We start from the raw sequence: 23,762 nt of genomic DNA, 5'->3' as shown, positions 1-23,762 counted from the left end.
TTCTTCGGGCGACCCCGACTTCTTTTTTGAATTGAAATCTTATAATTTAGAAACAGTAATTTTTATTTTAAATGCTTACACCGGAAAGATAATTTTATCTTGTTTCTAGAACAGTATCTGATTTTACCTAAAATTTTAAAAAAATGTGCACATAGCGCATTTGAAATACACAGAAAACAGTGTAAACTGAACAAAAGTGATGAAAAAACCGATATTTCTACTGTGATTTAACCACTGGGGTGATTTTTAGCAAATTATGCCATGTTTGCAAAAACGTTTGAGCGATCATTTGCCATAATGTGTCAAATTTATAGAACCTACAAATTTGGAATAGATGGTGAAATCTATCTGAATTCATTTGCTTTAAACCGCAGTAAGCAGTTTCATATGTTTAGATATTGATATTTTGATGAATGGTATTAATGAAATAATATGGTAAATGTATGTATAATATGACACCAATCACTCGAGTGGATTATATTTTGATGAGACATGAAGCAAATAAAAATAGGTTCCAATTTATACGTCCAATTAGTCCGATTTGGCATCCAACGCTCTAACGCCGAACGAAGGGAAACTACAAAATCCGGCTCACGCGCGGCGATTATTAATTTATTATTTCGGCGAACAGAATACATATGATATTAAATTACTTTTAATGCAAAATTTTGAAATACGTCTTTCTCTTCTTGCCCCACCCCTAATGGAAGCTGGATTTTATTTTTATCCATTATATTCGTAGGCTGCCTCTGTAAGCAAAAATATAGCTTTCATTTTATTACGCCTAGTTGTGCTTTTACTTTTTTGAGTGATTTTCTGCCATAATTGAATTTAAATTCCAATTAAATACCTTTATACATGGGTTCCTACACTGTTTCTCCCTCATGTTGAAATAAATAAACTGTAATGGTAGAAGATTTTCAAATATTTAAGGTGAAATTAAGTTTTTTTCGTCTTTCTTAAAACAAATAAAAAGGCAAAACGATTTTTTTATAAGTCATAGAAATTCATCATCATTTTCAACAATAAGTAAGCATACTTTAGCAATAAGTTCATTATCAAACATTATTATTATTTTGGTTAAGTAAGGGGAGAGGTTAAAAATAAAACTTGTCTTTGGTTTTCAGTTTTATTTTGATGTGTACACCCAAATATTTTTTTAAATATAAATAAATAAAACATCATCACTATAAAATTATAATTAGGTTATTACTATCTACAATATCATACATTTAAAATTATAAAAATATGATACTGGGCGTCCACCATTTTCTCGACACAATCTTAATCTAAAAGTATTATATTATAAATAAAGAATTATTAATAAAATTAATGTTTGAGCAAAACATTGTAATACTATTGAGACATTAAGGAACTTTGAACATTTTATGCTGTTATTAATAACATTATTTTATGTTTAAAATTATAATACCAAAGCGAAATAATTGAACACAATACAGTCGCTTTTCTTAGAATGTATCTTTTAATAATATTAAAAAAAACAGACTGTTCAAAATCAATAATTTTACTGTGGTACTTTTTTTAAATTTACTGTTTTTCAAAAATTATAATATTTTCTCACCCAACACATTGAACACTACATTTAATGGAAAAACGTAAATAGGTAAAAGTCGTAACAAATCATTTACCTTTTTCACGTCGATAACATTTTAAGTCTAACAAATATCAAGCAGTCTCTATTTTTTCAGGTTTATAAAAAATACGAAGTTTTCTACTTTTCACACAATGACTAATTATAAGTAAATAATATTTTTAATTAAAAGTATGGTAATATGGCGAAATGACTGTACTTTACACAACAAATTCTAAAATAAATTATTTTACGATTAGATGCAACATATTTGCTTTTAGTGGAATTACATTTACGAAACAAATTTTTAAATTATGTTTCAGTTACTTTGAACTGTTTTTTTATGTGATAGCCAGTGTAATAGTAGCTTCCAAAATTGGGGAATTTTGTAAAACTGTTTGAAAAGTTGTGGAGGGGAAAGAGAGTGGGAATAGAAAGTGTAAAGAATTCTTGATTACTCATTTTCAGATTTGGTCATTAAGCATAGCTAAGTCAATTGATGCTATGCTTAATGCAACGATTCTGGATCAATTAATTTAGTATCATAAAGCGTTATCTGCAAATGAATCCGAATACCGAATCATAACCATACATGATACTATAATAAATGTAATATTATTCAGAACTGGATATTCTCAGTCTGTGCGGACAAGAACTTTTTACACGATGTGGAGACGATAAATATAAATGTTCAATAAAACTTAATGATTGCAAAATTCTCACGGGAATCTCGTTATTAGTGAAAAGTCTCAAATGGGAATCGCTTCAATTGCCTCTGTAAATGGTCAATTGGTCGCATAATTGACGTAAATATCGACATTTTTATTGACCGTCCACGTAGTGTTTTTAATTTTCTTAAACTATTTTTCTAGCATCGTAACATTATTTTTTAGCGAGATTACATTTATAGAGAGTGCAACACTTAAATCAATCGATATTGAGTGAGCGGGAATTTAAAACGAATCCATTATTATATTTATAATTCACGACAAAGTTCATGGCTGTATCTGATTGGTTGGAAAAATAATTCTTCTTCTGGAAGGTCATTATTCGGGGGGTCGAGGAATAGGGTTTTTGTGGGGCGAAGGGTCGTCAGGGCGCTAGTGTCTCCAAAAAGGTTCTTGTTCAGTTGTCTGGACATGGGGGTCAGTTTTCTGTAGCTGCTGTGCAGGATCCTTTTGGAAGATGTGAGCCGTTTAGACCTCATGACGGGGGTGAAGGTCTTCGGATTTGGAGGGGTCTTTTGTGTCAAGCAGGAGCCTTCTGGTGCACTGGAAATAAAAAGAAAGGTTTTTATATTAAATTGCTATAAAAGTCTAGAACAATCGGAATAGAGATAACTAACATACTTTCTTTTGTTTTTCATACCAAATACTTTTAGATGGTGGAGGTGTTTAGTAAAAGTGGATCCGTTGTGAAAAATTGAGAAACGATTTCTCTAGGTTTCGAAAAACTACAAACAGTTGAAGTAAGTCAACCATCAAAACATGAATTAATTAGAACTTCAGTTAGTTAAATATTGAACGGCCAATCAGTTCAACTACATCTTCTAAGAGGTATTTATCGGTCTCCAGATAAATCTCATCCACATTCGTACATTTGAACAATGAAGACAAACATTCCCCTTGCGAATAATCTGATGATATTTTTACCCGAACTCGTGCATTGTACTACCATGAGCGGAGAACATTGCTTGTGCAATGATGAAGAACAGTGAAGGTGAATGCCAATAACCGAACTTTTTCTAAATGCATTGTGTACGTTTCCTAGGCATTCCGCGAAACCGCGCATGCCCATTTATATGCGGATGTTACAGAGTTCGGGGATAAATTTATAAATCCTCCTGTGACGAATTATTGGACCGTTTGTTAGTTGAAGAAAGTTGCTTTAGTTTCGGGCGGCAAACGAACGGGTTTGAATTAGGTTCGATGATCGAACTGAAACGTCATATGTGACTGACGATAACTAGCAGATTATTGAACCTGTGACGCCTGTGTTGGAACATGACGCTTTGGACAACTCGGCCACAAACCGGTAATTTGATTCAATCGATTGTCATATCTCCCCGGGACCAATTTTCTACTTATAAGTACTTATATCATATATGATATTACCAGAGATGTGCTTTATTTCAAATAAATCCATTTCAAATGGAAATGCAAAATGCAAAATAGGTATTTTCCATTTTGCATTTTAAATGCTTTTCTAAAAACCATTTTGCATTTTGCATTTTAAATGCTTTTCTCAATGCATTTTCCATTTTAAATGCTTTTTTGCAACATTCTTCCTACTATCTCCACTCATCTTTTTTTCATTAGCCCCAAATATCAGTCGGTCCTCAACCTCGCTATGAGATATAATTTACATTTGTCAAGTTGCTCCCTGGTAGGAGCCCTGGAAATTGAGTGATACCATCACAAAAAATACTGATTCAAATACTGAACATGGGGCCATGACGCTGTAATATTAAATATTAGATAGCAGTTTCTATGTTTTTACGTTGGCAACATTAGACCCGCGCAAATTTTTTGTGGCTTCATAATCTGTAGTCGTGGTGTTTTTGGATGTACCATCATGTAATATGTTTGTTCTACATTGATGTCCATTATTAAATGACAAAATTGTTTAAAAATTCTATAATTATTTTAATTGTTTGACCTGAAAAACCATTTTGCATTTTCAATGCATTTTGAAAATAGGTATTTTGCATTTTGCATTTGAAATGCTTTTCTAAAAACCATTTTGCATTTTGCATTTTCAAATGGAAAAGTTTTGACCCATTTCCATTTTGCATTTCAAATGGTTTTGGGTACCCATTTTGCACATCTCTGGATATTACACATTATGTTAACACCATCTCGGTATTCCCGTTGAAAGCATAAACTATAATTACGTAATGAAAGAACTAAAATTATTAAAACTCTCAGATCAAAGAAATATACCCGACTTAATATTTAAGTTCAAAATTGTAAATGGTAATATAGACGGCCCTAATTTACTTAACCTCATTGAATTTCATATACCTACGAGATATACTCGTTCAAAAATCCTGTTTAAGTGTAACAATATCTACAGTTTTATATTATATTTTGTATTATCTTGTATCTCCCACTTACATTCAAAGGAAATTTAGAGTTCAAGACCAGATTTCACGTACAGCACAGCCAACGTAAATTAGTATGTTTGATAATATCCACTATTTCCGTAGGTTTATTGCGGGATAAAAGTAGAGTATTTATTTACAAGTAAAATATATTATTTTTCTTTAAAGGTTCTTATCATTTACGAGTACATTTTCCCTATCTTAAAAAATCCCCTTTTTTCAGAAATACATACATGAATGTGTTGGTTTTCCTCACCCATTATCATGAGAATTGAATTGAATTGCGCATGAAGCAAGTAAAATACCTGCCCTAACATCAGAATGTTTCTTTGCGTAATCTCTATTCTCTATTTATTATCTAGCCATGAAAGAACTAAATAAAAACAACAGATAAGCACAATAAACGGGTCGTAAGTTGGAATGTAGACAGATACCTACGCAAATAAAACAGAAAAAATAACAATGGGGAAGATAAAAATTATTATATTCATTTTTTAGTGAAAACGAAGGTATTATTTTTTGCTAGGGTCCTAGGATAAAAGCACTTTTGTTTAGAATATATAAAGTAAAGGAAAATAAAAATACTAAATGTTTAAGTGTGTTTAATAATTATGTAGTAACGTTATATATAAACAAGTTTTGCTGTGTAATTATTAAACTAGGTATTAGGTATTATCAAACTGTGGTGAAGCCGCTAATAGACGATCTATTTATTTAGATATATTATTTCTACATAGGTTCTCATAGTGTAAATCTTTTGACAAATTGCTTTATTTTTATTACCTACGCCCTTATTGACTTTCAAGAAAATTATAGAAACAAAGTCGAGACAATGCCCTAAAATAATCCAGAATCTTAACGACGTAAGTGAAGCAGCCGTGCACAAAAATATGCGACGCGCTGCACTGTGTATTCGACAGACATGCGGTTGAATTTTCCATATCGAATCTCTAAAATAAAATGGGAATCTTAACGAAATAAGTGATGAAGTCATGTACAAACAATATTCGGCGCTCGGACCGGCGTAATGGACGGACCTACGGTCGACGTTGCCCTAGCAGGCCCAGAAAATCGATCTTTCCGCAGGGTATATATTAATTATTTCTGATGAACGTATTACTAAAATCTCAAATATTTCTAGAGGGATACATAGAGAAATTACTAGTTCATCGTCTAGAAAAATAAAATATTAATATAATTTTATAGATGAAAAACGTTTTATAAAATTTTACATAAAATATTTTCATGGGATGGTTCTGTTTTTATTAATCTGAAATATAAATAACTTACATCCGTAGGGTTCCCTCTACAAACATTTGAGGTTTTAGTAATACGTTCATCAGAAATAATTGAAATGTGAGCGTCAGCAAACCCTCGTTATTAGAGTCTTATGTCGCCTTCCGGCTCTGATTCGAACGGCGCCTGGCGTTAGTAAATACCTCAAGGGCACTGTATTGGGTGTAAGGTATTATCTGCGTTTTGGCTTCTTAAGGACGCCCACCCAATTGAGTGCATGGGGCCGGCCCTGTTCCGTATTAGTAACGGGATTTCTGATAATTTACTTGGAAATCAAAGAATAATCAATTTAATATTAATTCAATATAGTAATCATAAAATATTTAAAAAAAACTTCTATTAAAATGGAGTTCTATCAATTAAAACTATAACAATAATACACAAAATAAATAGTTTTATATTATGTACATTTCAGAAACTTGTGTTTTTTAAATGGAATATTAGTAGCTATTGTTTATTGAAAGAATATTAATGAATAAAACCATTTATTTTTATCTAGACTCTTTCATAATGTTGGCACATTCTGGAATGTACACATTACAATTAAATATGACGGAAGCTCAATGGAATGCGATGTTAGTGTGGAATAGGATAAACCACAAAGATACGATTGTTGAGGGAAAATATTATAATAATACACCTAAGTGTAATAGTGTAATCAGCCAAGCTAGAGGGAAGGAACAAGGAAGTAGTCAGAATAAACTAGAAATATTGGTCGGGGTTATGAAGAGGGCCTCCTAAAGCCGTGAAGTGGCCATGGGCATTGGGCATACAAGTTTGGGGCCCAAACAAACCATATTTTTTAATATAATTTTATTGAAGTAGTAATCGTGATTATTTGGAGATATATTGTGAGAAAATTTTTAAAAACCTCGGAGCCTATGGAACTATGGCACCCCAAACTGGAGTAAGTGACGAGAACGAATAAAATGGAAATTAGTTACAACTCTCACAAAGACACGGGAAAGCGCCGAGGGTGAAATTTTTCCATGTTTTCATCGATTGGGATAGGTGTGTGGTCTAGGTGAGGGGAGTGGAATATGGATTATTGCATTCACAAACACACGGAAAAAGCGCCGCAGGCGAAAATTTATCTAAAAGAGCAAACCAATATAGGTATGCTTTCGATTTCTATTTTTCGGTGAGTCTGTATCCCAACAATATTTAGAAGAAAGTCCTTTGATATTTTCGTGTTGTTTAAAACGGAAACCTTTAAAATGCATCAGCTAAACTGGCTAGTAGACGAGTGGACAAAATCCCCATCCAGGCGTCGCAAGTTCAAACAATTGCTAGCAAAACCCTGCATCATTACATTACACAAGCAACATTTCCGCTTACATACAAATATGAAAATTGAATTTTTTAATTCCTGTATCCTCAGTGTGTACATAAAATACATTCACAGCATCTCCAAAGATGCCATATTATGCCTTAAACGTAATATATTTCCTATCGGGACCTCCTATGTGGAATTAATGTTTTAAAATAAATAAAAATCAGTCCCTGGCCGCGCCGGGGCCCTCACCCCAAGGTTGGAACCCTAGGCTCAAGTCCGGACCTGACCGAGACGACGCTGATGTGTGTATCTGGTACTAAACTTGTCACATCTTAATATATAAAAATAAATTAATGCACCGAATATCTACACAAGAATTGATGTAGTCATATTTAGTCGATGTACACAAGCGATGCGATTTGATTTTGTGTAAGTAACGATGGTGTAACAATATGAGTAGGTAGTAATGCTGTGGTTTAAATTTTAGATAATGACCAAAGGGCATTGGTATTATACTGGTAGGTAATCCATTTTAAATACTGACTATATAAGTACCTACCCAATTTAATGGGAGTGTTACATTTTTTTAGATCTCAGTGATAGAGAAGTGAGCTCCTTGGTTCACTAGTAACTTACAATTTGAACATACGTAAATAAATAGGTTTCTTCACAACTTCACATTATACGAGGAGAAAAATGAGTATTGCTAATTTATTTAAAATCTCTTTAAATGATTGTTAATCCGGTTAAAAACAGGATTGCAGGCTTTAACGAATGAATCAACAGGTTTCCTGGTAAACTTTTAGTAAATCACGATGTCAGAATAGACAAATCATTTCTCACGTTTCTTATCATATAAAGATATAACGTTTTTTTAAATTAAGGTGAATTATTGAGGTAAGTCTTAGAAAAGGTGATGTTTTGCCAAGATTATTCTATTTTGATGATAAGAAACACGAGGAACTACTTTTAATGCTAATCAAAATAATCGCGTTGTTATCTTTTGTAGTGCATTTGTACCTAGACTCGCTATCAAGCCCGCAGTCACGATAGTAAAATAATGTAGGCATAACGAAATCAGGTCGCCTATTTCTTGCATGTATTGTAATTGTGCGATGAAAGGAGTGTATTACTAATCGAACACCAAATATGACACGTTCCTGTTTCTAGATTGAAATCGAATAACGAAAAGCACGAGAAAAGAATAGCCGCAACGAATTTGTGTGAATGAATGAAATGGCTACTAACAACGTCATACATAGCTAAATGAACGGAACGCATTAGAAAGAGATAACCATTCAAAGAATATGTGTACAGGTGAAACGGCTATATTATTATGAACGCCCCTCGTTTCTCTTGCCTCCTCGCGACACCAGTTGCGAGCTTAAAGCGGCAGGTGCGACGAACATTTTTGTATCAACGTTATGCTCAGACTGCTCGCCGCGCACATGCTTGCCCGTAAACCACGCGCGTTATCTCAGTAACCTATATTCCCATTTAATTCATCTAAGAATATGACACGAATGTAAATGGTATAAGTTGGGAACTCCCGAGGAGTCGGGTCATATCAAGAGTCAGAATAACAGAAATCAAATAACATTCTTGATCGAACAACAACATAGATTTAGACATGGCCGATCAACCACTACAAATTTAATGGTATTTACAGATTACTTGTCGAGAGCACTCGATAACAACGAGCAAGTTGACGCATCTTACCATGACTTTGCAAAGGCTTTCGATAGAGTTGATCACTTAGTGCTTCTAAATAGGCTCGAAGAAATTGGTTTTTCGGAAAACTTATTGAAACTCTTTTGTAACTATTTGAGTGAAAGAGAACAATTCGTGTTCTATGGTGAGTTCAACTCTAATGCATATCCCACAAATTCTGGTGTGCCGCAGGGATCCAATTTAGGACCCCAATTGTTTTTAATTTTTATAAACAATATTCGGGGAAAGATTAAATTCGTCCGTTTTCTACGTTTCGCCGATGACATCAAACTCTTTCTGAGAATAAGATCGATAGAAGACTGTAGAAAGCTCCAGGAAGATATCGATGCAATTATTGACTGGAGTATTGATAACAAACTTGGGTTCAACTTTCAAAAATGTTCAGTGATGTGCTTTACAAGGGCACACAAGACCATATATTTTAATTACAAAATGAAAGATACGTCACTGAAGCACATGGTAACTTGCAAGGACTTAGGAATTGTGTACGACATTCGCTTAACATTTCACGCTCATATTGAAAAGATCTGTAAATCAGCCACTAAGATGTTGGGTTTTGTCATACACAATTCGAAAGACTTGACGAACCTTGCAGTAATAAGGCTGCTTTACTTTAGCTTAGTGCGTAGCATTCTCGAGAATGGATCTCAGGTATGGGGGCCAGAGGACACTGTCAATGTACTAATGGTCGGGAAGATACAAAAAAAGTTTTTACGATACCTCTACATGAGAGAGTTTGGTTATTACCCATGGCTGTTTCCAACAGCATTTATCTTGGGAATGCTGGGTGTATGCAGCCCAGTTCCAGAAGGGATGTTGCATTACTCCTGATGGCGTATAAGCTACTAAACGGTTTAGTATCAATACCAGACATTCTGGCTAAAATAAGATTTTATGTCCCGGATAATTTTGCGCGAGGCCGCCAACACAGGCTTTTGATTCTTCCTAGGTGCAGAACTAACTTACCAATGGTGATGCCCTTGGGAAGAATCACTATGTTAATTAACTGCCTCGCAGGAAATGTGGATATTTTCCACATGTCCTACAACGTATTTAAACGTGAAATATTATTATTCAATACTTAAAATTGTAAATCTAAATTTGAAACTTTTTTCTTTGTCCCACTTGTAAATGTACCTATTTGTTATTCATTTTTTGTAAATGTTAATTATCGATATTGCAATGTTCTGGTTCATACTGTTTTTGCAAATAAACAATAAATAAATAAATAGAAGAGGACTATGTGACGATGTATGAATTTGAATGAAGCAAATAGTGTGTTTCAAAACTGATTTGTTTGACGGTCTATCCTGTCTGTCTGCCCCTACCAGAAAACGGCGTGATGGGATAGAGTTATCGCGATAGTTAGTTATAAATATGCCCATATTATAAAGATTAGCAACACTTCCTGATAACGAGTGCACTCAGTGCACTGCAAGAGTACAATCAGCGCACTTTTATAATAAATACTTAATCATGGGTAATTGTTACCTATATTTATGTAGGTAATTCTGATCAACATTTTTTTTTCGTCTCAACAAACCTCTTTTATTTATTTTATTCCGGTTCGGGAAGGAGTTCCGAGAAATCTTCATTTTTAAATTCATTTATTTGAATTACATTTTTGTTTTCGGTAATGATTGAAGGCAAATCTTGGAAGGGGAAATTAACCAACTTCCCGAAATCCGATCGAGCAGTTAGACTTGTTGTCGATGACAATGCATTCTGTCAACTGATGGTAATCACACACACACACACACACACTTAGATATATACGCAATTTTTGAAATTGGGTAACATTAAATAAAGTCACATCTGTGCACACCGATTAGTATCGAAAGTTTTACGAACTAGTTCAAAACACCGCCCGCAGTCCCCTCTTACCCCGCAGCCCAAAGATTCCCTTCAAAACTAAAAAAAATCTCCATTTAAAATCAACCTTCAGCTCGACCACAGTTCCTCTTTAAAATTAGGTAGTGATTTTTAAAATGAAATTAAACATTAAATCTGGTCTTTGTAAACGTCAAACGTTAAAAGGTACTAGGCACTTTGTTATACATCCAGTACACCACCACTGCACAAGCGAAAATCTCTTTAAAGATGATGTAACTGTACTATGTAGGTAAGAACTTTTTTACTTCCGTATTCTCAGTAGAGGAATATTAAATGCATTCAAGGCGCTCTAGTCTTAAGTACCTACCTACCTAAATCATAAGATATAAGAATAGGTCACCATACGCTATACTTCCATATACAGGCATACTGCATACCGCTAATAGCTCAGTTGTAGCGTCTCTCTCTTACTCAATAAACGACGCACGCAACACTAGAGAGGTCACAACGGAGTTCTCAGTGGAAGAAGTCATACGATGTGTGTACCATGTAGGCAAGTACCTACTTGGCGTCTCACGCATCCATGAGTGGGTTTTCTCGCAATGATGATAACACATGAGTCAACGTGGTCACACCATATTACTATACACAGTCATATTATTATTCTATTATGCTCTTAATCACGGCTTTATCAGCTAGCATTGATCTGTGCTATAAATAGTTGTCGCACTAAAAATTGTATCAAGTTATTGTGAAATTATGAAACGGTTCAATGATCAACTACGTACTAGTTACTACTGCGATGGTGATGTCATTTTCTGTTTTCCTTGAGGTCGATGTTTCATTAAACACGAATGGTTCAACCATGAACCTAATGGGCTCTGGACAGAGATATTCGAGAACAATTCAGGCTAATTTGTTGGTTTTTGGGAACCACTCATATGGTCTCACGGAAATCGTTTTTATCTCCTTTACTGTCATGGTAAGAAATGATCTAAACAGTGTTAGAACGAGAAAATACCTCGCTTTATATTCAAATCTAGAAATAAGCCACATAAGTAATAAAATGGGTACTTTTAGGAGATTTTCAAATATTGTCAGGTTATTCGTAACCCGGAAATGTTACTTTCTTTCAAAAAAAAACTTAAATATATTATTTTTATATGAAACGACAAAAAAGTGAGATGAATGAGACAAACACGTTTGTAAAACATTTGTATAATGATATATATTTTCTGTTATCAGTAATTTTAGTTACAAAAAACTTAAGGTGAGCCATTTTTATTTGTTTTTTTTATGTTTGCATTGAAAATTTTTGTATTTAAAAAAATATGTTCATTTCTAATAATACAATTTTATTTCGCATTTCATCCTTTGAAAACAGTTTTCAGTTTTCAGATACGTTCAGAAAAATTCTATTTATTTATAATACAGAATAATATAAAATACTCCGAATTTCTGACAGAACATCCTACCTGAAGAGTTAATTCATTTTAATACTAACTCTTCAGGTAGGATGTTCTGTCAGAAGTTCGGAGAACATTCTACCTGAAGTTTGTTCTCCGAACTTCTGACAGAACATCCTACCTGAAGAGTTAATTCATTTTAATACTAACTCTTCAGGTAGGATGTTCTGTCAGAAGTTCGGAGAACATTCTACCTGAAGTTTGTTCTCCGAACTTCTGACAGAACATCCTACCTGAAGAGTTAATTCATTTTAATACTAACTCTTCAGGTAGGATGTTCTGTCAGAAGTTCGGAGAACATTCTACCTGAAGTTTGTTCTCCGAACTTCTGACAGAACATCCTACCTGAAGAGTTAGTATTAAAATGAATTAACTCTTCAGTTAGGATGTTCTGTCAGAAGTTCGGAGAACATTCTACCTGAAGTTTGTTCTCCGAACTTCTGACAGAACATCCTACCTGAAGAGTTAATTCATTTTAATACTAACTCTTCAGGTAGGATGTTCTGTCAGAAGTTCGGAGAACATTCTACCTGAAGTTTGTTCTCCGAACTTCTGACAGAACATCCTACCTGAAGAGTTAATTCATTTTAATACTAATTCTTCAGGTAGAATGTTGTCAGAAGTTCGGAGAACATCCTAATAAAGTCCATCTTTGAATAAAGACATATCAGTTATATCCCATTCCCTGTCATCAAAAATTCCCCAAATATCATAAGCAGTTATAATCGCATTAACAATATGAAATAAAAATAAAAATAGTACTTACTTACCAATAATACGACTTTCATTCAAATCATTCCAAGTCAGGAAATTACCCTCATTCTAGATTTGAGTTCAATTTTATTCATACAAAATCGCACTCATGCACTGTTCTTTTTAGGTTCACGAGTTCAGCACTGCGAATGACACATTTTAGAGGTCAATCATGACATTGCATTCCTTATACAGTATATAAGTTGGATATCTAATTTTTTTCTTGAACATAACTAAGAATCAGTTTTTGGGTAATATCAATTGATTCTCCTGTAGTTTTATAATATATTTTTTATAAAAATGATTTATTCTGTGAATTAAAAGGTAGGTAACATAAACAAATATACTTATTATAGTGTTTCTTTTGATTTAACATTTCCATACATTTTTCTTTCATGTTTTCAATTGCCTCCATAATCACGCCTTAGAATTACATACTTTGAAAACTTCTTTAATAAAAATGGAGCCATAAAATATGAACAAATTATTATAATTTACGTCTTTATTATAGATACCCCGACATAAATATTGAATGCACCGAGTTTATAAAATCGAAGTCGTTAAATATTTAAAAGAATGGGGCAGCGCCAGTGGGGTGACTGGATACTTGCTACCGGAACTATCCATTATAAATGCACTTCTAGTTATTTTAAGCCATTTGGGCTTCGAACAATCGATATATGCCTGTTTAACAAAGAAATGTCCAATTATAACGACCAAAAATTTGTTTCATTTTTTCCAGCAATCAGGGCTGGCCCTATGCCGGCGCAAAGGTAACAGTCCGATCCGGGCGCCGAATTGTCAAGGCGCCAAGGCGTTGATTATACATAACACTAACTATACCTAATACGTTGATAATACCTAAAATTGTCCTAACACATCGACCATGAGATTAGTTTTCACAAAAACCGCGCCACAAAGAAATACAATTCAAACGAATATGATTGATTACAGTGATCACCTACCTAGCGTCTACTGGTTTTGACAAGGGGTGTAAAGTTTTTACTTTTAGCTCAGGTTTTGTTACAGGTCAATTTTTTTTGGCCACCTTTTTGGTTTTGATAACATTTGTGAGTTGGCATTTGACAGTCGTAGAGAATCTTCAACAATGTGTTGAAATTATTAAAAGATTTTATTTAAATCATTGTTCAATTGTTAACGTGGAGAAAATTACGTAACTAACCGGATAATGTCGTGTAAAAGTGGTGATATCAACTGGCCCCCACGATATCTTTCTAAGGGGATACTTCAAGAAAAAGGTGTACACCAATAAACCAACCACAACCTCGAAAAAAACGAAATTGCTGAAATAACGCCAGAAGTCTGCAAAAATGTGCCGCCTTTTTGCCACGGCCATTATATTCCATACATAATGTTTAAGACTGTATAATCGAGCAATAAAATATAAATTAGATAATTGTATTTCATTTAACAGTAATTTGAGAAAAAAACATCGACCTGGGACATAAAACGCACCCTGTATTATGTAATTATTCTGTTACAATGACTTACCAAATTTCGAACGATCTAAGGTCTGAATCGTTAGTGGATAAGTTATCATAAGGAATGTAGTTTTTTAACCAACGTACAAACTGTCCGGAGCCAGTGAGACTATAGCATCCCTAGTTGAAGCTGGACACGGGAAAGGTCTGGTCAGATCTGGTCAGTAAAAAGTAAACACGGAACACGGCTATTACCACTTCCAACATCGCCAACATTTGCTGAATGTTGGATTATTTCATCAGGTTTAACTCAAGAGTGTCTAAACATTTAAAAATTTTAAATGATTTTTGTTATATATCAAATGGTGTGGATACTAATTATTATGTAGCTGTTTTAAACTTTGTATTAAAATCTAACATTATTATTGTTGGAAGTGATGTGCACGATATTTGCGACAAGTTAGCACGACTATGGAACATGACTTTAAAAGATAACTTACGATAAAAAAGATTGACCATGAAAAGTAACAGATACGAAGGTAGACTGTTTTCCGCAGGGTTTGTCGATAAATTAAAATCGTGATCTGACAACCACCCGTAGGTTGACGACCTTCGTGGCAGAGCGGTAAGATCCTTGGGCTGGACTGCCAGGAGGTCATGCATACAAAATAACAACATATTATTTAACCCGGCAACTGTTATGGTATTTTCAACAGAACATAATTATATACGTATTATTTTTTGGGTTACGATGCCGCATTCTTTTTTTTTAGCTAGAGTTTCGGACAGAGTTTCAGTCCGTCATCAGGGCCAAGCTTAATAGTTCTTTGTATCCGATTTAAGACGGCTACATATTAAAATGATTAACGCTTGCAATACTATTGCTTCTACATTCATAAACCCACACTTCACCACGATCTACACATCTGCTATGATGATGGGCAGTGTAAAGCTGTCCGTAACGTTGGCTAAAGGAGTAGGTAGTGCAGCACGGCATAACAGCTTAAAAATAGTGACCGGGTATCTCATCAAAATGACATTTCAACACACCTACAAAAAGTGATATAAAGTCATTAAAAGTGATGAAACAAAAACTAGGTTAAATAGGTTACATAGGTAACTATTTAACCTAGTTTTTGTTTCATCACTTTTAATGACTCTATAACTTTTTAAATGTGGGTTTAATTGTCATTTTGAAGAAATATCTGGAACCATTTTTTAATTATATTTATTTTTACTTTTCATGTTTTCTATATCTTTATTTTTGGGATATTATGCCGTGTTACGCTACCTCATTCTTTAGCCAATGTTCATCATCAGGGCGGATGTGTAATGTAATGTATGTGTAGGTAATTACTCATCAGCCCTGATTATGGATACTATAACGCTAAGAAGGAGGAAGCGTAACACGGCATGACATCCCAAAAATAAATCAGGAAAATACTTTTGTTAGTGAAAATCGCAAACCAATCTTCTCTTTAAAATTTATTTAACACCAAAATAATTACTGTTATATTACTACCGTCGAGTTTTATTAAAGTACAAGAGCACCATTTGCCACTAACTAATGCGTTTTCTTTGTGTACTAAACATGTAGTTAAGTATTCAATAGAGTGGTGAGTAGAGTCCCTATTGGTTGAGTGCATTGGGTGCAAGTTGGGTACATTGGGTACATTATTACGTCATTGGACGGAACCGCGAGAGGGCAATCGTAACCAGGGCTGACACCTGCCCTAAATTTGATAACTACCAATTAATTACACGTGATTTCATTAGACATTACATTCCCATATAATCTGAAGTAGGTATGTGATATATAATGCATAATGTTGTTTGTTTTTTAATCTTAATTTAGTTTAACAATCTTATCTTTATTTTCTTAGAATTTAATGAGTTATTTTTTTAAATTTAAATCAAAAATAAAATGTTTACACAAAAGCATAAAAGATTTTTTAATCTCAATGTACAATCGGAGTGTAAGGGGATGACTCCGCTGCAATCGTGTGATTGTTCAGGACGGAATAATACCATAATATAAAATCAGAATCATAACGACGTAAGTGATGAAGACATGCACAAAAATATGCGACGCGCGGCTCTGGTGTATTGGACAGACCTATGGTTGAATTTGCCTTAACAAATCTCTAAAATAAAGTGGCAATAAGTGACAGTGTGATGGATGGACCTACGGTTGAATTTGTGCTAGCAGGCCTAAAGAAATGGTCTTTCGTGGGATTTATTTGAAGTATTTCTGATGAACGTATTACTAAAATCTCAATTTTTTCTAAGCGAATAGCTCAGGAGTTACTAATTCAGCGTCTAGAAAAATAAAATCTTTTGCATACCACTAATTTTACAGTAAAAACTCGAGCAAACCCCCGTTATTACAGTCTTGTATCGCCTTGTGTGCCCCTGTATTTGAAACAATGTGTTTTATTTTAGCGACTGGACAATCTTTATGATTAGAAATCGTAGTGGGGTCCTCCCAGCCTAAAAACTAAAATATCTCTAATAAATGTGTTCTCATTTATGGCGTAGTAGGTAATTACACACGCACTTAAGTTTATGAATAATTTAGCTACAAACAACATCGTTTTTTTATCTAACTGAATCTCGGTGCTTGTAACACGATAGTATTAATATATAATGATACATTGATGTATATATTATATTTAGATGAGGCATGAAGCGAAAAAATAGGTTACGCTTTTTTACCTTCAACTCACCTCCAACTCTTCCAACGCTCTAACTAAAACAATCGAATCCGGTCTACGAGCACCGCTTAACGCGTTATAATATTGGAACAAGTTTCTACGTAATATTAGTACCTACGCAGCAGCGTCTTTCATTGTTGCTCTATGTAATGATGGCGAAATCGGGCTAAATAAACGAAGATCTTATAATCTAATTTCAATACAATTCCAAATAACAACAATCTAAAGTAGGTACCCAATTGTTTGTACATTTTGTTTGTTTATTGTGTATTAGTGACAAAAGGTAAGTACCTACATTCTTCTTTTTCAAGAAAAATAGACGATGTCCTTCAAAGATTGTAATGTATATCTATCTATATAATGACAAAGGTGCGCAGTAAACAATTTGTTTACGATTTTCGCCGTTTTTTATGTTTCTTATTCCTTAAAGCGCTTTTAAGTATTAAAACTTATTTATTATAATTTCCAATTCCCTCGGACAATAGGTCATACAATTTGGAAATCACATAAATTAGACTATATTTAAAAGCGCGGAGCAAAAAATAGCTGTTTAGAAAGTAAAATAAATTTAAAATTCAATTTATTGGAATAACTTTTAATCAAACAAATACAGGGTGTCCGAGGGTAAAGTGTACTAACTTTGGGGGGTGATTCTAAATGATTAGACAAAATTAGACGGAAAAGACAAATTTTATAAAAGCCATAGTTGATCTTTTTTGGAAGATAGAGATTACAGGCAGCCCTGTTCATCCTTCATGAAGCAACAATAGGCCAGACGTGATGGCATGTAGCCGCAGCAGTAGCAGTAGCGGGCAGTGGCAGTTAGGTGTTTAGGAAGGTTGGGGGGAATTTGGGATTCAAGCTTCAGACAGTCAGCAGTCAGCCAACTCAATTCCTGACAAGGTAACGTCACTGCCACTGAACCGGTCATTCCGAGAATTGCGATATATACTGATTTGAAAGAAAATAAATAACGTCAAAAATTAACGTAATGCTGAACAATGAGCCGAACTGCTGAGCTGAACCTCAACTTATAGGAAAGTAACGAAGCAATCGCAAATGGCGCGAAACGCCGCTTGGTGCTTCGGCTTGCATTTTGGTTTGCAAATACGTATACGTACCATAAGACCTTTCGATCCCCAAGCCCCAGACACAAATAAAAAAACGACAAATTTTTACCCAAAACGTCGAAAAATTGTAGAATGCGAAATCTTGAAAGCACATTCCTTTTACTTAGAGAATCAATAAAAAAAACTGCCACCTTACTTTTTATTTCGTTTATACAATAAAAATATATCATAAAATATAATAATAATTCCCAGAAAATAACAACAACAAGAAATGATATTTTTGTTGGCGCAATATAAAAGTTCATTTTTTGGATTATATTTACCTACACAAAACATTCATGTTATTAAAAAAATAGAATTCATCTCAAACGGCAACGGTCAATTTATAAATAATATATTATTTTTAAGCAATAATTATTAGCCTGACACAACTATATTGATAAATTGAAAAAATCTATCAATTAAAATACATGCCGCCGACGGGAATTGAACTCGCAGCCTTCTGATCGTCGGTCAGGTGCTATACCAATTGCGCTACGTCGACTTATTCAAAACCCGCCAAATTATTCAATGTGTACTGGGATTTTTCATTCAACAATTATTGCTTCTAACCCTTTCTCTTAAACATTATTTTATCATTAAAAAAATAATATGTTTGAAATAATCTCTATTTTTCCTAGACGGAAATTTCACGTGTCAGTCTATAAATAGTCTATGCTGTCGGTGACAGTGACGGAGATAATCATCGGGAACATAGAAATGAATGCTCTCCGTGATGACCGACTTTTAAAACCATCCATGAATCAGTCTGAAGAAATGTGTAGCAATGTGAACATCTCTTCTGACCCGTAGATGGTCCATTCCGAGCTTACCAAAAAGAAAGTCAGTAGGATAGAGTCACGGGTACCCCATACTCCCTCGTGTAGAGAAAACTCGGGAATTCCCTATCTCTTTCCCTTCCCCGCTCCTTTCAACAGACAATTATTGGGAGCAGTTGGGGCTTTAGTGTAATTAGTAACGAGAAACTGATCTCATTCGCACGGACGCATCAAAACACACTTCTATCCTATCGTATCGGCATGTATCTTCAGTGGTCACTGAAGATACAAGTCAACGTTTCAGGATTCGCTGCTTCCCAGGGTCAGTCACTAGCCATAATTTCCAACCGACTACAATCAGGTTGGACAAAAAACAACCTGTGCCATACACCATACCGCCCATACAAGACAAACGACATACGATAAACCTTGAACATAATCAACAGACTACAAGAGATAGTGGCTTTGTGCTTTATAGGATGCGAACATTGTTGTTCTTTTTCCTAAAAATAAAATAAATGTAGAATAAGTAATTAATATAGGAACAGGCTAGACAAGTAGTGTGAAATGTTGCTAATGAAGACGGAATGTTAATATTAATAAAATAATACCACGCCGTGTAACATTTGGAATCGGACCGCTACCAACAACACTCCTTATATGTATAGATGGCGATAAGTTTTTAATTCCTACTTAACACCAGCCGCTTGTTTTGAATTATGCAAGCAAAAAAAACGTCGAAAAAAGTTAATTTTTTGCGAAGTTCAGTCACATACAAGAACAGGAATTCAGGGACATTTAAATTTACATACGTAGGTATATTTAAATGTTCATTTTATATAAGAAAATAATTTTCCACACCGTACAATAAAATCATACCCAAAATGGGGTTCATAATTATGAGATTTTGAACTTCAAAGTATTTTCTGTAGGCCGGATACTTTATTTTTTCTGGGCTTATAAAAACCCTCGATTGTTTCAAACGCCAAGATTAATTAAAGCCTCTAGAATATTTCCAGGCGATCAAATTTGCAAACCGAAAACACATGATTTTGCAGTAATGCAGAAATGTTTTTATATCAAAAATATATAACATAACCATAGGATTATAAACCGGAAATTTTATATGTGTTCTAGCACATACGCGCGCCGAAAAATCACGGGATATTATAATTGTTGGATTTGTGAAGCTGAAAGTATTTAATGAAAAAAATATTTGCCTCTTTTCAAATGTACCTTTCGAATAAAAATAATTAGGACATCTGTAAGAATCTGTCAAACATTTAAACAAAATAAATACACATTTGTTATTATACATTATTAAGAAAATGATTTGGTTCCTAATTTGCTGTTTTTTCTGATATGATTTATACTTATCAGTTCCAATTTTGAAAATAATAAGTTCATTGTACTTGAATTTAACGCACTACGCGGGAATACATTTTCAAATCACGTACCCATTTTCCAATCCTTGGTTCGTTCTTTTCCCGCTCGTTCTTTGGTTCGGATCGCGGTACGGCTTGCAAATATGTACGCGCCATAATATAGCACTGTAAACTGTGCCACATTTAGATGATAACTTAACATAATAACATAATAATTATTATGTCTGTGTTATTTGTCCAATAAGCTATTAATTGTGTTGAGGGTTCAATTTCCGCCTCGATATGCAATTAGCAATACAATACGTATTGTAGGTGGTGAGTGATGAGTGGTTAGTGGTACATTATTTAATGTAAAAGAGTGAAAGTTTCCCTTATTCATGCTTTGTATCTGGGTTACTATGCCGTGCCCATTGCAGTGAGTCCCTCGCGTGTAAAGCAGGCACAAGGGCAAGGCACAGTGACCCAAAAAGGACTAATAATAAGGTATGAAAATAAACACGCTAACTTCACTTATAAGCAAAGTTACTGCAATCACATTTAACACTTTCAAACCCGTGTTTTTCCAGAGGAATATGAAGAAAAAACATATCTTTTGATTTTGTACGGGGCTATTTGCCCCGTATTTTTCGTGAAGGATAAAATTAAGGGTAAACGTAATGTTATAATCTACGCATTCATATTTGGCGTTAATTTAATTACTTTATGAAAATACACTTTCTGCAAGTTGTTAAAATATTAAAACAAATTACTCGCATTTGTCTGCGCCCGGTACATACGCAATAATTAATTCATTATATTTTTAAACAAAGAAATATTGAAGGAAATACGAGCGAATGCGTCTTTATTCGATGTGAGTAAGCCTGCCGTCCCACGGGTCGCTGTTCAGTGTGGGACTTTTCGGCACAGTGTCTTGCAGCATTTGGCTCATGTTGATTTCTTACTGACCCGTGGGACTACTATTTACGTACCTAATTAGAATAGCGATCTATAAGTGACATACCCCGCCTTCCTCTTGCCCTGTCCTGTCTTGCAACTCCTGTTCAATGAACTTGGATTTGCTTTGAATTTAAGAGTCATTTTCAAATTTGGAAATGTGTTTGAACAAACACAGACAAGCGTTAAAGTAACCGGTAATATAATATTAAATAGACAGATTTAAAAAATATAAAAACTTGATTTCAGCTTCATTATTACTATTTATTATTATTTATATCGGGGAGATAATATGCACACAATAGGTTATTATGCTCTTAGTTTGTATTATTTAAAGTTAACAAGGGAAGTTTAATCATTGACAAGACGTGAATGTATCTATTACCATCTATCCCGACCCAAATTGCAGTTTCTTGCAGTGAAGCTGAAACCAAGTGCCATTTAAAAAAATGGGTAGGTACTGAGTGTGCAACGTACTTCTGCAATTTTACCGTATTTTAATTGTGTTTTTTTTTTTAATTTGGATTTACAATTTCCAATGATTTTTCACAGGTTCGTGCTAATCTCTAATCTCTAAATTATATATAACAGTAACTTTCCGCGTCTGTGCGCTTAGTTCTTTTAAACTACGCAACAGATTTTGATAGGGTTTTCACTATAATTTAGAGAATTTCTTCGAGAAGGCTTATATACAGGGTGTATCGGCACGTACCCGACAAACTTTAACCAGCTATTCCTTAGCATATTTGGAGTAAAAAATCTTATGTGCACTTTGCTGTCCGGTAACGTTTTTTTTTAATAAAAAAATTTACTATTCATATTTTCACCACATGTCACCACTGTTTTATCCTTTGTCAAAATTTGAAAAACCATCTGGCAATATTTTATTCGAATTCCGTTGAATAATGTACGTGTTTTCCTATATTGGCGCGCTTTTACAATCACAACGAAATGGCACGGCACCATTCGTCTCATTTTTAACTATTATTATTTAGTGTGTGCGAAAGAGTGAAGACGCTTTTCGACATATTTGCTTATAACAGCTGTTGAACAAGAAAAGCAATGCCAATGACAGTGATGGAGTGTGGAAATTTTTAATATTTTTGTTTTTAATTGAAAAAAAAAATGCTACCGGACAGCAAAGTGCCATAACATTTTTTACTCCAAATGTGCTAAGGAATAGCTGGTTAAAGTTTGTCGGGTTAGTGCCGATACACCCTGTATATAACACACGCATGTTATATTTATAGAAAGTACAGAAAAATCTATGTTTTGCAATCAAGTCGTAAAACATATATTTCCGGGCGCTTATATTGCTAACGCCGGCTAAACTGTATGAAATCATCATAACCTCAAAACTTTACCCGTAAATATTCATAAGTCCCGAGCAAAGCCGTGCACTAGAAAAATTATAAAACCACAAAATAATATAATATTCGGCATAAGATTGTAAAGCTTTTTTTATTCAAATATTAATATTGTAATGTAAGGAGTATACTTGTGTATAATCTGAGTACTCGCATCATGCCTACCTGTTAATTGGTAGGTGCTTATTTATTAACTGATCAGGTACGTTTGTATTTACTATAAAAACAGTCTTGACGTATAAAATCATTACGAAAAAAACAGCTACCTGTAAATTAATTAATTTATCAATAATATGTATTACCTGTTATTTTCCAAATACTCCCAAAGTAGTCTGAACTTCCACGAAACCACAACCAGCACATAATAGAGAGATTCCCAAACTCTGTTGTAAAAACTTAACTCCATATTGTCCGCTATTATTTGAAACTTTTCACATGTACCAAACAACAACAATACTCTTAATTCGTTTTATTAACTTCACTTATGCAACTGTTTAACTTTACACAATGTTGTGTTGAGTTATAATTTTGTTATTGAGCTGCGAACAACTTACGAACACGAAAAAACACTTTGACTGTCGCGTGGTAATGATTTACATTGAATACACTCGGTTATCGATATTTCAGAACAGTTCTGCAATATTTGTCCACTTGATGTGTGATAGGTGTTGCCTAGCCGAAGTGTGGGCGGGAAGTGAAGTGTGAAGTAAGTGGGGATTGGGGAATGAAGCACGAAGAGCGTACTGGGGAAAGTGAAGTGATAAGGACATTGAAGCAATATGCACTGAAGTATTCGAAGCGATGCGGAACATTTTATTAAGGTCGGCAGTAATGATTATCAGCTCTGAATGTTAGATAAGTACTTTTATCTATTATTGGAATTGATTAGTATTAGTATATTTATATCATATTTTTTTATTGGAACAACTTCTCTTTAATAACTTTAGGTTTATTGGTTTGTTGGTATTATTTAACTCTTCAACG

At 34.1% G+C, this 23,762-nt stretch overlaps 1 protein-coding gene across 1 annotated transcript; it reads right to left on the bottom strand.

The window, feature by feature from the left end:
* Positions 1–1,390: 1,390 nt before the first annotated feature.
* Positions 1,391–23,479, bottom strand: LOC149422112 (uncharacterized). The gene is made up of 2 exons (XM_089633605.1): positions 23,081–23,479; positions 1,391–2,862 (listed from the first exon to the last, which is right to left on the bottom strand). The coding sequence occupies exons 1-2, from the start codon at positions 23,182–23,184 to the stop codon at positions 2,568–2,570; spliced, it is 399 nt and encodes a 132-aa protein (XP_089489731.1). The 5' UTR covers positions 23,185–23,479; the 3' UTR covers positions 1,391–2,567.
* Between the last annotated feature and the right edge of the window lie 283 nt (positions 23,480–23,762).

This window comes from Hesperophylax consimilis, chromosome 7 (assembly GCF_061612785.1).
Source record: "Hesperophylax consimilis isolate HC1 chromosome 7, BYU_Hcon_1.0, whole genome shotgun sequence".
In the NCBI taxonomy this organism is placed as follows: Eukaryota; Metazoa; Arthropoda; class Insecta; order Trichoptera; family Limnephilidae; genus Hesperophylax; species Hesperophylax consimilis.
This window is presented reverse-complemented; position numbering and strand designations above follow the sequence as displayed.